This window comes from Pteropus vampyrus, unplaced genomic scaffold, assembly GCF_000151845.1.
Source record: "Pteropus vampyrus isolate Shadow unplaced genomic scaffold, Pvam_2.0 Scaffold28, whole genome shotgun sequence".
NCBI lineage: Eukaryota > Metazoa > Chordata > Mammalia > Chiroptera > Pteropodidae > Pteropus > Pteropus vampyrus.
The window spans coordinates 998,747-1,016,382 of record NW_011888809.1 but is presented as its reverse complement, the minus strand read 5'-3'; the positions used below and the strand labels follow the sequence as shown (position 1 = coordinate 1,016,382).

Below are 17,636 nucleotides of genomic sequence, written 5' to 3'. Positions count from 1 at the left end.
TCTGTCAGTTTTTCAATTCCCAGGAACCCTTTTCATGCAGTTCAGAAATTAAAATCAATGGAGTCATGGCATACAGCAAAAGAAAAAAGATAATTTAATTGGACTTTTAAAAACTTGTGTGCATCAAAGCAAATTAAGAAAATAAAAAGACATAAAACATAAAAAGACATAACCATAAAAAGAAAGGAGGAAATATCTGCAAATCATCTATCTGATAAGTGTTGGGTATCCAGAATATATAAAGAACTCTTACTAAACAACAAAAAGATAAGTTGATTAAAAAATGGGCAAAAGACTTGAATAAGACACAAATGGCCAACAAGCTCAGCATCATTAATCATTAGGGAAATGCAAATCAAAACCACAATGAGGTCTCACTTCACATCCACCCATTAGGATGGCTTAAAATGAAAAAGGAAAACATTAATTGTTGGTGAGGATGTAGAAAAATTGTGAACTCTCATACCTTGCTAGTGGGAATATAAAATGGTGCATCTGCTGTGGAAATAGTTGTTACTCAAAAAGTTAACCATAAAATTACCATATAACCCAGCAATTCCATTTTTTGTATATACCCTAAAGAATTGAAAACAGGTATTCAAATAAATACATGTACATGCATGTTCATAGCAACACTTTATGAAAGCCAAAGGTTTGAAAACAGCCCAAAGATTCATCAACAAATAAGTGGATAAACAAATTATGGTGTATATGGTAGAATGTTATTCAGTCATAAAAAGGAATGAAGTACTACTGATACATGCTATACTGTGGAGGGACCTTGAAAACATTATGCCAAGTGAAAGAAGCCAGACAGAAAAAGTCAAGTGTTGTATGCTTTCATTTATATGAAATATCCAGAATAGGCAAATCTATAGAGACAGTGCAGATTGGTGGTTTCCAGGGAGCTGAGGGAGGAGATAGGGAAAGCAATGGTTGTGGAATTTCCTTTTGAGGTAATGAAAACGTTTTGGAACTAGATAGAGATAGTGATTGAACAACATTATGAATGTATTGAATTCTTCACTTTACAATGGTAAATTTTATGTGATTTTGAACTCAATAGAAAATAAAAATGGAATTATAGAACTTAATGTAGATTAAGAGCATGCATGGTCTGAAATCAGACAGACATGAAATTGAGTCCTGTTTTTGTCACTTATTATTAATTTTATAATCTTAAATAAATTACCTTAAATTTTCTCTTCTATGTGTGTTGGTACTTTCTCAGAGGTTTTTTTGTGAGATGGTTTTTGTGAAATGAGATGGTTTTTGTGAAATGTTTGGAACATTTAATAATTATCCAGTAAGTATTATTAGTGTTACTGGGTTTTTTTTTTCCTGCTGCTATTGGCTTTTGTTTTATTCTTCATTTGTAAAATGGAAATAATAGTATGAGTAGGCTTCTTATGAGAATTTAATGAGTTAATCCATGCAAAGGGCTTAAAACAGTGCCAGGCACATGGTAAATTCTCAATGTTAGTAACTGCTGTTACTAATATATGAAAGGATCTTTAAAGAGAACTTTTTTGTACTCTGCATTTTTACATCTGCATCCAGATAAACTAATGTTCGTTTCGGAAAAGGCCTTTCCAAAATTTGTACTGTTAATGACTTGATCTCTTAAATTCCAGACTATTTCAAGGATTGTAGGTATGTGGTTCTTATTTTCTTTTTTGGTATGGTGAGAAGTGATTTTTCGTTTGTTAAAAACCACATATGTGATCATTTAGATATAAGTTGTTAAATTTTGGTTGTATGGAGTTTATTAAATAGATTGTTTCTGCCTACATTAATTATTAAGTATTGATGTGTTACCAGAAGCCAAGCTTTGGAAAGTGACGTTTATAGTAGCTAGAAGTTGCAGTTACCCCTCTTGCCACTGGATGGCGCTTCTGCAACATCATTAAAGCAAATGTTTGGCTGATTTTCTCACTTTCCTGAGCAGCTGAAAATTGATAAATGAGGTAGACTGCAGTAAATTGAAATACTCATTTGAGCCGGGTCTCAGGAATCTTAAAAAAAAAAAAAAAGTGGGGATTTTCTCTATAGTGTTTGTATATAAGCAAAACCAAATAAAGAATTACTATTTGGATAAAACCCTATGATTGCTCTAGTCATTGGTAATTTAGCAAATAATAGTGGTGCAGAAGAATCTGATTATTCTTCCTAGCAGAATCTTAAAGGGTATAGGTTTTCCTAGCTTCTCTTGACAGCTGAGCTATTGATTTTACTCTAATCTTTAAACTTTATCAAAAGCTTTTTTACTCTATCTTAAGTATAAGTTTTTCCATACTTAAGTGTGTATATGTTTGGGGGTATGGAAAGTACATGCTGAAGTGACAAAGATATTTACTTGGAGAAAGTGTGTGGCTGTAAAAGTTGTGTTTGAATGTGACTATCGGAGGAAGGCTGGAGGGAATGAGTTTGCAGGGGTAGCTTGGGCCATGCAAGAAATAGGATCACTTGAAATGTTTAGTAGAGAACATATTTGTAAACATGTCTTCTCTATTAACCTAATTTTTATTTCTATTAATGGGTAAGAATTTTAGAAGTCAGTACTTCAAGGCTCATGACAACAGTAGCAGCAAGAAATCCTTGCCTCATGCCCACCCGTGTTACCTTTCCCAAACTTTTTTTGGCCTGTTATTCAACCCCATATTCCCTAGTCATAGCCTTTAATTTGCAGGAGGTGGGGACTAGTTTTAGAAATTCTCTCATTATTATGGAAGATGAGAATTGAATACTCTTATACCACCAGGCATTTGTGGTGCCTCTTTCTTCACCTTCTCAATAGTTATGTTTTTGTTAAGTGCTAAACCAAGTAGTGTACTATAATTTCATTTCCTTTCTTGGACAACTTTTTGTTTTTACTGTAGTTTACAGTTCTTCATTGTTACATTTGCTTAGATTTCAAAGTAATCTTTATATTTTATCCCAAACTCTGCAACAGAATTGCCAAACACTCTGAATTCTGCTTTTCATACAAATTCCATCAATACCATTTCTGGCCCTCCCCCTCTTAGGAGGCATACCTCTTGGGACTTTCTTCTCATTTAATTTCTGCCTTATTCTTTCCTCTCCTTATTCTCTTCTGAACTAGTTGCTCCTTACGCCAGTTGGAACTGTCCTTCATACTGCTCTTAGCTGGATTTCCTTTCTTCCTATTTTTAGTAAAGCATTCTTTCCTAGTAGCTAGCTGTCTTATAAAAGATGCATAGGAGATAAATATTTTTGAGATCTTTCGTGGGCGTAAATGCCTTTTACTCATTTGACTTTGACTGGATGTAGGTTGAAAATACTAGTATTGCTATTGAGAATTTCATTCTTGATTATTTAATATAGCCTAGTTTGTCTCTCTGCAAGCTTTTAATAATACTATCTTTTTTCCAGATGTCTTGAAGTTTCATGGTGATATTACTTGGTATAGATCTTATTTTGTTCGTTGTGCTAGGCACTTGGTGGTTGGTCTTTCAGTCTAAAATAGATTCCTTTGGTCTTTTAAGTTTTCTTGCATAATTGTTAATTGATATTTTCTATATGTTATCTTCTCTGTTCATTCTTAAACTTCTGTTCGTTAGATTTCAGACCTCCTAGTTTGATCTTCTAACATTGTATCTCACATATATTCCCTTCGTCATTTTGTTGTTTTTTCTGTGAGAAATCAAATTTCTCTTACATTCTTTCTGTTGAATATATTATTATTTCCAGGAGTTTTCTGGTTCCAATCTCACCGCCCCCTTTTCTTGCTTATCTATTTTGATATCATTGGAACTTTTGGCCTCAAGGCTTTAAAAAGCTGATTGGAAGCTCTAAGTGGACAAGTGTGGAGCTTGTCAGGTGATCGAATGTCATCCCAAGGGTGAAGTATCTGGCTTTTCTCAGGTACTCTTACTTTCTCTAGAAAACATTATATCTGTTTATTCAACAGATGTTTTTTGAATGTTTGCTTATATGTTAGGCATAGCTCTAGGTGCTGGGAATTTAACTGAATTAAACAGATAAAAATCCCTACCCTTGTAGATCTTCTATTTTGGCAAAGGGAGACAGTAACAACAGGAACAAGTAAATATGTACAATGTATTTTAGGAATGTTACACACAAATAAGGAAGAGGGATAAGAGAGTATTAACAGACAATGGACATGTGGTGTGGAGACTCTGCAGCCTAGGATAGAGGAGCTAGGGGAAAAGGGTGATGATGGAGGAAGAGAGTATTCTGGGTTGTAAGGTGGAATCTGCCTGTTCTGTGTGTGAAACAACAAGGAAATCAGTACAACTAGCTAGATAAGAGTAAGATATAGAAAATGATGAGGTCAGGGTGGAAAGAGGAAAGTGGGCAGAATGTGTAGGGCCTTATGGACTATTTTAAGGACTTTTGCTAGTCTTTTTGAAAGATATATTGGGAGATAGCCAATAAGCAGTTGGGTATTTTAAGTTTGGAGTTCAGGAGAAAGGTCTGGGCTATGATATCAATTTGCGAGTTATCAGTGTGTAGAATTTAAAGCCATGAAATTTGAGAAAATCACCAAGGGAATGAGTGCAGATAGAAAGGAGATGTTCACTCCAAAGTTTCAGAGAGATGAGGAGAAACTAGTAATGAAGATTGTAGAGTGGCCAGTGAGGTAGAAACACCAGGAGAGTTTTTTTGTACAGAAAAGAATGAAGAACTGCTTCAACTACTGCTAATTAATTTGAAGATAGACAACGTGAGATTGAGAAGGAAACCCAAGGAGTCTAGGATGAGGTTTCTATTCTGAATAATTAGGTAGGTGGCTTTAAAACTGTCTATATTCTTAGTTTTCTCATTGTACCTGGTTTCCATCCCAAAGGATTTAGACCATGTCCTAATTTCACCTTTCTTCAGAAAAGTTTTCTGAAATAATATTTATTATCAGGTTTGTCATTAAAATTTTAATTAAATTAAATGCCTAATTGGAATAGTCTTCTAGTTCAGATTTGGTCTTGATCACCAGGCCATTTTATGGTGATTTTTTCAGTAGTTCATAGAGAAACAAAAGTATGGACCATCAACGTAAGAAATATCCAGCCATGTAAAGAATTTTTATAAGAGCTTATTTGGGCCACAACTTACGACAAAGCAATATCTCATGCTCCAGAGAATATTAGTTTTGTAGTTTCTTGTATGCATTTGAGATTAAGAAGGGAATTTAAGGAAGATTGCATGAAGATGGGAGACAGCAAGGCAGGGATTGTATTACAGGATAAAGATTTTTTGCTCTCTTAAAAGTAGTTACACTTTAGAAGGAAGATGTCTGAAGAGGCATTTGAAAGGTATGTTAACCTAGATGCACTGAAACTATGGACGGGGCTTACTTAAGGCAATGATAAGCCTTTTACTAAAAAGTTAATACCTGGGGCATGACTACCCACCATGACCTGCCCAATTAGGAATTTATGATCAGATCACCCTGTGAGGTTACTTTCCACAGAATCCCTTTTCGTCCACAGACATAGTCTGATGTTTATAAATGCCAGGCAAGTATAGACATACATAGTCTGAGGCAATAGGCATAATTTGAGGTTTATCAATGCCAGGCAAGTGGCCCTTTTTCCCTTTTGATTGGCTATGGGAAACATAATGGGGCCAAGTTGAAGATTGGATTGACTAACGAGCAGACAGAATCTGGGGAATCTGCTTGATGTATTTCGAAGTTCTGTGTTACTAGATACATAAACATTTAGTATTTTTATGCCTTCTTAATTTATCCCTTTGTCATTATGAAATAACCCTTTATCCCTGGTAGTTTTCTTTTGCTCTGTAAGCTAGTGAAGGTTCTATATATTTTTTCCTACTAGGAAACATCTTTTTATTCTTTTGAATTAGATATTTTAAAATTTACTTTTTTATTTCTAATTGTAAGAACTCACTCTTTCAGTGAAGCTACATCTTGTATCTTAATATTACTCAGATTTAAAATTGGATGCATTTGCTCAGAATACATACTTAGTGAATATCCAGAGCCAAACATACACAGATTTTCAGAGTATTTTTATACCAATTAATTTTAGTATAGCCAAGCTCAGAGCCATAGATAAAATGTATCTTTTTTTTTTCTATGTTGTAGGAATAGACTTTAAGATCAAAACAGTTGAATTACAAGGAAAGAAGATCAAGCTACAGATATGGTAAGTGATGCTAATTTACTCACTTTATGCAGTAGAATGCCAAGTCTGAAGGTTTGGCAGTGAAAGCCTGTCTTGTTACCTGTTTAGATTCTATGAGGCTTTCCTTTCTAAAGCCAGCAATCAGATGATCTCCTTTCAATGAAGTAAAAAAATTGTTGCCGTGTACTTTGGAATCCATGACTCCTGGCTGAGTGTTTTACCTTTTTCACTTACTGGTTGAACTTGGGCAAATTACGTACCCACTGTACAGCTCTTATATCTTCATATGTAAAATGAAGATAATACCACCTATTTCAAAAGATTGTTGTAAGGATTTTATGAAATAATCTATGTAAAGCTTTTAGCACAATACTTTGCTCATAAACAGTATAAAAAGTTAATATAAATTTTTGTTGCTTTGATAGTCTTAAGCTAAAATATTTATTTTCTTTAATGTGTAACTTTTTATAGGCATTTGATTTTTATTAATTTGTATAGGGTTTGCCCCATAGAAGTACAATAAACTTCATACTTATATTCAAGTATGAATCATAGACTTTATAATAGCAGTATTTTTCAGTTGATATTGTTTTACATATGTTTTAACTCATTAAATACCCACAGTGAACCTGTTAGATATGTTACTCCCTTTTTTTTTCAGCCTTATTGAGGTTTAACTGACACAATATACTGCACATATTTAAAGTGCACAAATTAGTGAGCTTTGACATATGTATAAACCTGTGAATTCATCACCACAGTCAAGATAATGAACATAGCCATCACCTCAAAAGTTTCCTCAAGCCTCTTTGTAATCTCTTCTTCCTCCCTATCCCTGGTCCCTGGGCAGCCACTCTTCTGTTTTCCGTCACTATAGACTAGTTTTCATTTTCCGTGCTATATATAAATGCAGTCATAGTGTTCTTTTTCTTTTTCTTCTTTTTTTTTTTTTTGCAGCAGAGGTGTCTGGTTTCTTTTACTCAGCATAATCATTTTGAAAAGTACCAATGACTTTTCGTGTATTAATAAGTTCATTACTTTTTATTACTGAGTAGTATTCCATTGTTGATATATCACAATTTGTTTATGCACCGTAAAGCTGCTCCAAATCTTTGTGTAAGCACATGCATTCTTTTCTCTTGGATTATCCCTATTTTACAGATAATGAAATGGAAGCATTTTGAAATAATTTAACCAAGGACTTAAAGCCTGTATGTGGCAGACCTGGGATGCATTACAAGCTCAGAATGTAGGGTTGAGAGTAGCATTCTTAATTGCTATACTGCCGCTTATAAATAGTGCAGTTTGTCATTTGGTTTTGCTGCTCTTTCCAGTTACTATCTTTTTTCTTTCTTCATTGCCAGTCAACAGTTGTGTTAAATTGAATTCGTATTATCTTGGGTTTCACTGTAATAGGACTTGTCATAGAGTGGATATGAGGATGAGTGATAAGTGTAAAAGCACTTAGAGCAGTGTCTGATGCATAATTGATGTTCAATAGACCATAACTGTTATTACTTGAGGAAGTTAGCAAAGGAGATTGCAGAGCCATAGTTAGAAAAGTTAAAAGAAGAATTAGGGAGGAAAAAAAAGGAGAATTAGGAATAGTGTCTCAGAATCCAAGAGATGATTTCAAAAAGTTAGGACTACCCTTTTATAGGAAGCTAATAATTAGAAGTAGGGTACATTTAACGAGAATGTCTTCATTACCTGACCATGTAATTAGAAATATAATCTTTATGACATCTTTAAGTTTTAATTCAAATTTAAACAAAATTTAGGTGTTTTAAAGCGTTTCCTAAATTTAACAATTCTCTTTGAAGCATGATCCACTTGAGGATCATTGTTTTTTTCCTTACTTTAACTGAGAAATAACTCAGCAAATGAACCGTGTCTCTTATTCTGTTTTATTATAATTAAAGTTAATCTCAAGGGAAGAAAGGATGTTAATTATTCTGAATTTCAACCAGCTCTTCTCTGCTTTTTTTTTTTTTTTTTAAAAGCCCGTTGCCTTATGCCAGCCTTGGCCCTACATAATGTTTTTTGTTCCAAGCCCCTCCTCAGCTCTGCCACACTGATTGTCTCTCTTCTCAACTGCACTCCCTCTACACACTTGAAGTCAATAATTTTTTCAACTTTTTTTGACAGTAAGAGATACATTTTACATTGTGGCTTTGAGACTCAATATACCTGTATCTGTGAGTATATATATATATAACAGAAACAAAAGTACACAAAACAATATTTTTTCAGGTATATTTTTCTATATATAATATATGAAACTTTCCCCAGAAATTTGTCCTGTTCCTCCCTCTACACACTGTCTTCCACAGACTTTCCTTCTGTTTCTTGACCTTGTGGATTTAAACATTTCCTCGCCTCTTATCATGGTAGTCTCTGCAGCTTTTAGAAGTAAACAGTAACAACTAACTTTTGTTTTTAAAAGGAAAGCCTTCCTAAGAAGATGCTCTTTGGAACAGTTAGTTCTCCAGTGTGGCCTTGGAGATTAATCTAGAAAAGATTTCTACTATACCTATACAACTTGATTATGGCACATAAATGGTAACATTTTTAATTTAGAGTTGTTTAATATTTAGATATTTTTAATAGAACCTCTGGATAAAACACTTAAGAAGGAAAATATTTAGTCTAAGTTTTCATGTATACAACTGACTTTTAATTTGAAATACCCCTTTTTTCTACAAGGATTAGAAATAAGTGATTGGTTAAAATTTGTGATTAATAGTTTTTTTAAGAGGTTAGCATTATGCCAGCTGATTGTTTCTTTGCTTGAGTTGACATGCTAACATTCCAGGGACAAAGAAGTCATGTACCTCCAAGTTAAGAGATCTAGGATATGCCACAGTAATTCAGGAAGGCTTTTAACATGAAAAACCCATTATCCAAGTTACGATACATTGAAATTTAAAACTCTGTCCTCAAATGCTTTGCTTCCGTTCACTACTAAAAAGCACAATGATATATAGATATATATAAATTTAAGGTGTGTACTTTATTGAACTGGTCTCAAGTCAGTGAAAGCATAATGATTTTTATCTTTCTCTAGTTTAATATATTCAGATTTTTGCTTCAGTATGAAAAAAAAATTCCTGTTCTGTGATTGAATTTTAGTTTTGGAAACTTTCTTCAACCTGTGCTAAAGTTTTGTCATATTTTTCTTCACTCGAATGATCTTCCCTTGTTTTCTTTCCAGATGTCTTTTAGTCTATCTGTTGCATAAGGATGGAGGTGGGTCTTACCCTGGCCAAGGCACATGCATGTAGGTCTAAAATTAGCTTCTTTGGCTGATAGAGAAGTATCTGGTTTTTAAATCCCAGACCTCTAGAAAGTTCCATTATAGTATCTTTTGCTGTCTGTATTTTCCATAGAATAGTGGAAAATAGCCATAGTGAGTTACTTTAAGTCAGCCTTTTCTTTTTCTTTTTGTTTTTAAGGGTTGGAGGTGGGTCAGAAATGCTTGCCACTGTCAGCAGCATCAACACAGTCACCAAAAATTGTTAGTTTCCAATTGTAGAAGAATTAACCATTTACCTCCAGGTAAAGTGCCAGGTACTTGGGAGTCATCCTTGATTCTGCCCATTCCTTTAACCCCAGCATCCAGTTTAGCAAGCCCTGTTGATTCTATCCATATATAATTTATGTAGAATCCATATATAATTTGCCATTCCATTGTTACCCCACCTAGTCGAAGCCACCATTACCTATTCTTTGAATTGCAATAGTCTCTTAATGTCCTAACAGGTCCTTATTTCTCTTTTACCTTCTTGCAGTACTTTTCCACATAACAGCCAGAGTAACCTTCTTCAGTATAAATCTGGCCATGGTTGTCATTCCTTCCCCTATTTATAACTGTTTTGACTTTCCATTGCACTTCAGATGAAAGTCCAAATTCCAAATCCAGATTCCTTACCATAGTTTATGGAGTGGGCCCCTGCCCACCTTTCTGACCTCATTGTATGCCCCCTTGTCTACCTCTCAAGGATCTCCTTTCAACTCCATGAAAATGGCAAATTTTTTTCCAATTTAGGACTTTTGCATATGCCCTGTAGACCTCTCTTGAACCCCTAACCTCCCACTTCCCTCTGACTAGACGGCATTCTGAAGTACCACTCCATTCCAGAGGCTTTCCATTTCAACAGAAATAGATTTTGAAAACTCTAAGTTCTGGTTATGGCCCTCACCAGTTTCGTCTCTCACCAGTTTTGCTCCAGCCACTATGGCCATTTTTTTTCCTCCCTTGAGTATGCCAAACATGTCCCCATCTTAGCACCTTTGTATGTCAACTATTCCTTCTGCTTGGAATGCTTTTCATCAGCTCTTTGCCCTGCTGCGTCCTCTCATTCATATCTCAATTCAGTGTCACTCTCTGAGAGAGGCTTTGTGTGATGACTAGCTAACGCAGTCCAGTCCTCCAGACACTATCACATTTATCCTAGGTTATCTTTGTCATAGTATTTTTTAGTATCTAAACTTAACTATATTTTAAAATGTATTTATTATTGTCCCCCACTAGAATATAACCTGTTTGAGGATGGGGTCCCATCTCTCTGAATTGTGGTTATGTAACCACCACTTGGGTACAGAGCTTGGCAAATGTAGATGCTCAATAAATACTTGTTGACTGAATGACTTTAATTTCTGTTCATACTTCTCATCACCTTAAGCATTACCTCTATAGAGAGGACCTCCTCGATCATTCTATCTAGATTTCTTGCTCCCTTTCCTTTACCCCATTCTTCATCACACCACCCTCTTTACTTTGTTAGCATTTATCACAGTTTGAGTTTGTATATTTATTTACTTGCTTTATTCCTGTCCCTATAGCAGCATAAGCTCTGCAGGGCAGGTATCAACCAGGCTTTTGACTTTGGACCTTTTTTTTTTTTTGGATGAAGATAAGCATAATTTAAATTCATGGTATTTTGCATATCTTTGAGGAAATCCATATCTTGTTAAAATAAAACTCAGTGAGAAATTTGACATCCTAATTTATAAAGTAAAGAACAACTCGTTATGTTACCAAAAACTCTCAAAGTTATGAAATTTGGGGTCTCCGACTTGCAGAGCAGATTGATGTTGTCTCTGGCCTGGTATAGTGCTGTCAGTGCCCAGACTAAAAATAATGATCGTAATAGCAGCTAGAATACACAGTTTCTCTTACCCTGCATGTGGGACTAACAATTAAGGAAATAGCTATTTTAATTCCTAGGAACATATCACTTCTTTTATGTCACTGGGAAAAAAAGTAGGACTTCAGAACATTTTCTTAACTATGTGTCTGTTTTATGTAAGGAAAATTCTATTGTCAATGGTTTATAATTTAAGAAACCTGATTATTATACATAGGCTTAGAAGAAAAAAATTAATAAAGGAAAATCAAGTAGTTTTATAAACAGGCTTAAAAACCTATATTGTGGTGACATAAAAAGATATTGTGAACATAAACAGTGTTTAATTCCTCTTCAGATATTTAACATCTGCTTTTGTTTATTTTAATCAACCTGCTGTCCTTAGACCTGGGTGTATGTGTGTATGCAAACCTAAAAATAGTTTGGCTGATGAATAAGCATCTGTGGCTATTTTTAGCCCTGGGCAAAGAGTCGCCAGTTAGCCTACAAGTAGTGAGGCAAGGGCTATGTTCTGGTTTGAAGTAAATTGTTGATTGCATTAACAGTTGGTAGGGGCTGGTAATGAGGATCCAGCAGCACTCAGGAAAAGGATAATTTGAGATCAAGGAGTCACAGAGCCGGATCACCTTGTGGATTGGATACAGTCCTGTTGAAAAGTGTAAACATATGGAATGTATAAATGAAAATAGGATATAGAAAGCTTAAAAAAATGTAGCATTTAAAAAGGGGAGAGATTTAGATATAAGAGATTTTGGGAGAGCATATAAAAAGAGGAGAGATTTAGATATAAGAGATTTTGGAAGATGGAGGAGAACAGATGAAAGTGGTATGCCATAGATCAAAACAGAAACTTACTTTGACCCTAATAGTGATTACCTTTCTTTTGGGGAGAGGATTAATATTTCTGTATCTTTTATATATTTTTTAATAACTAACTAGCATTATAATATAAGACCTTTCTAGGTGCTGTTGATTTAAATTTAGCTAAATAGTTGCTTTTGCAGTATGTTCTTTCTAGGTGGAGAATTTAGTCATAGATATGACACTGAAGTATGTATATAATTTGCTAATTGTGTAAGGTGAATGAATGGGGAAGAAGGGAGCAGATAATAGCTAGACAGTGCTGAGAGTGGTATTCATAGTGGAGTGCCGTGTTAGATCTTCTCCCTAAATTGTTGTTACTTTTGACAAAAATTGAAATGAAAGTTTTCTATCCCTCCTACACTATAGCTCTTAGGCACTACTGGAAGTCCAGGTGCTGTACGCCCTTTGTCTTGGATAAGTACTTTTCCAGCCTGGATTTTAGGTAGGAAACTTTAACCCTTCTCTGGGGGGCTTGAATTATTAGGTAATTTATACTTTTTACCAGTTCTGAAAAGAAGTAAACTATTTTTACTGGGATGAGACAAATTTTTAATTTTTTTCATCATAGAATTTATACCCGTTTAAAGCACTTTGTAACTAAATAGGTAAGATTAATAAAAGAAAACAATTTGGAATTGTGAAATATGGAAGATGGAAATACACAGTCTCTAAAGGGCAACTCATTTATTATGCTTAATTTGTAAAATTTACCTATAAACTTCTTAGTGGCCAGTGCAACAAAAGGATCGAGGGAGGGTTACCCCCAATAATTGCATTATTCTTTACAGAAATAATGTAAGGAAAGGGAAAAGATAGATTATGACAAATACAGAATAAGGTTTCATAAAGCTACTTTTTGTAATGATTCTTAAGTTGACATAATGTTAAGAAATGGAGATAAAAATTGTGGTCTAAGAATTTAAAGTGTGTGTGTGTGTGTGTGTGTGTGTGTGTGTGCACGCGCGCGCGCGCGCGCCTAGGGTTTTAACTTGATTTAAGTATACAGCCTAGAGGAATTGTTAGCATGCCTTTTAGATGGTTTTTCTTAAATGGTGATTCTTTTAGCAGTTTTTTCAGTAGGTATTGTGTTACCTCCTAACTCTGCTTCTGTATGCACACCTATTTTCAACACAGTAAACAGAATGATTCTTTTAAACCCAGGTTGTTTCTTTTCACAGACATTCCAATAGATTTCCTGTCTCACTCAGAGGAAAAGCTGAAGTTCTTGCACAGGCCTATTAAGATCCTACACAATCTTCACTCCACCTTGGCCCCCTTTCCCTCCTCCCTCGATCTTACTCCATTCCAGCCACATTGACCTCCTTACGATTTCTCAGCTATGCCTTAGGACCTTTGCACTTGTTCTTCTCTCTTCTTGGAACACTGTTCCTCCAGATATTTTTATGTATGGTTTATTTTATTCTCTTCACTTTCTCACTGAGGCCTTCCCTCACCAGCCCATTTAAAATTTCACTTGTTTGCACCACTGCCAACATCAGCTCCTAGTTTCTTTACTTTTTGTCTTCTTGGCAATTTTCACTTGTGAAGATGTATAATTCCACAAGATGTATAATTTTAGAAAGTCATTCGATTGATCGATTGATCACCCTCAATAGAATATAAACTCCATTAATGGAGGAATTTTTGTTCTGTTTACAGTTTTTTCCTCCAGTGCCTAGAATAGTGTTTGGCATATAGTATTTACTCAGTGAATGCTTCTAGAATGAAAAAAAGGATTTTGTGTTATTTTAAAGGGCAGATCTGCATACTTTGAGATGAGATGAGCAAGTGACAGTGCTGAGATTCTCTTTGAAAAATTGAAAAGTCCAGCCAGGTCTTTAACTTGGCTAAATAAAAAACCATTTTACCCTTATACAGAAATAAGCTGCAGGCAAAGGTAAGGTTTTCCAATGAAGCACATTTGAGTACAGCTTAAACACAGATAATAACTTGACAGAGCTCCGAATATGATAGCACATCTGCAGAAATGGTTTTGACTTAGAACATCTTGAAAACACAATTAAATTTTTAATCACACAATGACATTATTGCATCTTTGCATATTATAGTACAGATTGCTTTGGGGTTATCCATAACAAATAAATTATAGAATATTACTGTATTTCTCAATTGTGAATGAAAAATAAAAAAGCTAAGATTCAAGGAGATTAAATACCTTTAAGGTCACTCAGCTGAAAGGATTGGAACCTGGGGATGAACCTGGGTCTGATTCCAAACCCTTGTTCTATGTGTGTTCTTATATAATGCCTAGCACACAGTAGACACTCAGTACATATTTGAATTGATGGATAAATGGATAGATGGCAAATGTATGAATATCTTAATTGCATACCAAGATCGAATGTAAAGAATATCAATGTATTGGTAGTTCTGTTATATTTCTGATTACTTGTATTTAGTAACATAAGAATTATTTTTTAAAAAGTGTGTTTTTAAGGATCATGTAACTGAATTGGAATGCCTTGATTCTAAAAATTAATAAAGAAATCTGCAAGGTAATATCCTAAATACTGACTCATTAGTAAACATTTGAGTGCTTATTTACTCTGTAGATGTGGTGGATTCTGCAGTGGACAGACAGATCTTTGATAGAACTTATATTTTAGAGGGTATAGGAGACAAACTGTAAATAAATAAATTTGTAATAAGTGCTATGCAGAGAAATAAGGAGATGGAATGGAGAGCTGCCTGATGACTACCTAAATTGAGTAATCAGAGAGGGCTTCATTGACAGGGTGATGGTTAAAATGTGAAAATGATGGAGAGCCAATTATATACAGGCTGTGGGAACAGCTAATATAGAGGCTCTCACGTGGGAACAAACTTGTGAATTTGAGAACATGTAAAAAATGTTATTGTGGCTGTCAGGAAAGCGAATGCTTCAAAATTTAGGGAGCTGGAGAAAAGCCAAATCCTGTAACACTTTGTAAACCTCAGAGTAAGGATTTTGGAATTGATTCTGGTTATACTGAATTACCATTGGAAATTTTGTCTTTTAAGCCTAGTCATGTTTTTCATTTATTTGTTTTTTAATGGCTTTATTGAAACATAATTCCTATACCATATAATTGACCCATTAAAAGTGTACAGTTAAATAGGGTTCTTTTGTATATTTATGAAGTATATTCACCATTCAACACAATTTTAGAACATTTTTATACCTCCCCCCCAAAAAACACAAACTTTTTTTTCCAATTACAGTTGACATGATTGTATTAGTTTCAGGTGTATAGCATAGTAATTAGACATTTATATAACTCATGAAGAGATCTCCTCGATCTCTGTATTCTTTAAGCATCCGCCACTCATCTTGCCCAAACCCCTCAGTCAGGGCAACCACTAATCTGCTTTCTGTCTCTAGATTTTCCTATTCTGGACATCACATATAAATGGAATCATACAATGTGGTCATTTGTGTCTGGTTTCTTTCACTTAATCAAAGTTCACCATGTTCCTTTTTATGGCTGAATAATATTCCATTTATCTATATTCCACATTTTTTTTATCCATTTATGAATTGGTGGATATTTAGGTGGTTTCTACTTTTTGGCTATTTTGAATAATGTTATGAACATTCATGTGTAAGTTTTTGTGTGAGTATATGTATATCTTTTGGCTATATTCTTAGGAGTAGAATTGCTGGATCATGTTAGCTGTATATTTAACATTTCGAGGAACTGCCAGACTATTTTCCAAACTGGCTGCATCTTTTTACACTCCCACCAACAATGTATGAGGGTTCCAATTTATCTACAGTCTTACCATTGTGTTAGTTTGCTTTTTTATTATAGTCATCCTAGTGCATATGAAGTAGTATCTCATTGTGGTTTTGATTTGCAGTTCTCTAATGACTATTGAGCATTCACTCATGGGCTCGTTGGCCATTTGTGCATCTTTGGAGAAATGTCAGATCCTTTGCCCATTTTTAATTGGGACATTTGTCCTTTATTGTTGAGTTGTAAGAGTTCTTTATATATTTTGGATACACAAGTTCTATATCAAATGTGTGATTCGCAGATATTTTCTTCCATTTTGAGGGTTTTCTTTTCACTTTCTGGATAGTGTCCATAGAAGGACAACTCTAGTTTTGATGAAATCCAGTTTATTTATTTTTTCTTTTATTGCTTGTGCTTTTAGTGACATCTAAGAAACAGTTGCCAAATTGAAGATCATGAAGATGTTTTCTTTTAAGAGTTTTATAGGTTTAGCTTACATTTAGGTCTTAAGATCTGTTTTGAATTAATATTTACATATGGTATGAAGTGGATGTCCGGCTTCATTCTTTTGCATGGAGATATCCAGTTGTTTCAGCACCATTTGTTGAAAACCCTATTCTTTCCCCCATTGAAGCTATTGGAAGTTTTAATTAGAAAAATTACATGGTCAGACGTATTTAAAGACGTTCACTCAGGCTATTATGTAGAGAATGTCAGCTTTTACATCTTTGAATGTTAGAATGTCAACAAGAGATAATGAGAATGAGCAGCCAATGCCATAAAACTAAGAGCAGAAACGAATGGTATCCACACAGTCATGAGAATATAATGTTTAAAGAAGAGAAAATGGTCAACTGTGTGGAATCCTGCTGAAAGATTAAAATATATGAAAAGAAAGTAGGTATTGGATTTGACAATCAGGAGGTTATTAGAGACCTTTTTCAGAAGAACAATCTTGGTAAAGTAGTAGAAATTGCAGTCAGATTAGAATTGGTTGAGGAGTTAATTTGGGGAGACATACTAGAGATAACTCTTTAATGAAGTTTGTTGAGAAGGTTTTTTGTAGGTATAGACTAGCTTGTCCTAAAATTTACATGGAAAGGCTAGAATAGCTAAAATAATTCTTACAGAAGAATAAGTGGGAAGAATCAGTCTATCTGGTTTTAGATCTTTATTTAGCTACAGTAATCAAGACAGTATGGTTTTGGAGGGGAACATAGACACAGGTCATTGGTACAGAATAAAAAACCCAGAAGTAGATTAAACCACAGCCTACGCATCTTTGCCAGAGGTGCAAAAGCAATTCAGTAAAGAATTGCTTTTTCACATGCACACTTAGCGCATGTTAAGAGAACTTTAAGGTCTATAGATTGTACCAATGTCAATTTTCTGGTTTTGCTTTTGTACAGTGATGTAAGATGTTACCGTTGAAGAAAGCTGGGTGAATGGTACACAGGACTTCTTTCTACTGTTTTTGTAACTTCCTGTGAAGCTATAATTATTTTGAAATAAAAGTTAAAAAAAAATTTGCTGGGAAGAATAGAAATGCAATGTTAGTTGGAGGGATATGAGGTTGAGAGTGGGGTTTTTTGTTTTAATTTTGCTTTTATAGAAAAGATAGGGAACATAAAACACGTATATATGTTGATGAGAATGATCATAAAAGGAAGGAATTGGTGATACAAACGAGGGAAAAATTACCAGAGCAAAATATGTCTTAAATCATTTTCTTGAAGGCATTAAAAATACTATTTACA

The 17,636-nt window shown here is 34.4% G+C and overlaps 1 protein-coding gene across 1 annotated transcript in view; it reads left to right on the top strand.

Annotated features, from left to right (window-relative positions):
• RAB10 (RAB10, member RAS oncogene family) overlaps positions 1 to 17,636 on the top strand; it is a 64,807-nt gene that overhangs the window by 35,630 nt on the left and 11,541 nt on the right. Inside the window, exon 2 of the mRNA XM_011356532.1 lies at positions 6,089 to 6,149. Coding sequence (XP_011354834.1) covers positions 6,089 to 6,149 — 61 coding nt within the window. The remainder of the gene's footprint in view (positions 1 to 6,088; positions 6,150 to 17,636) is intronic.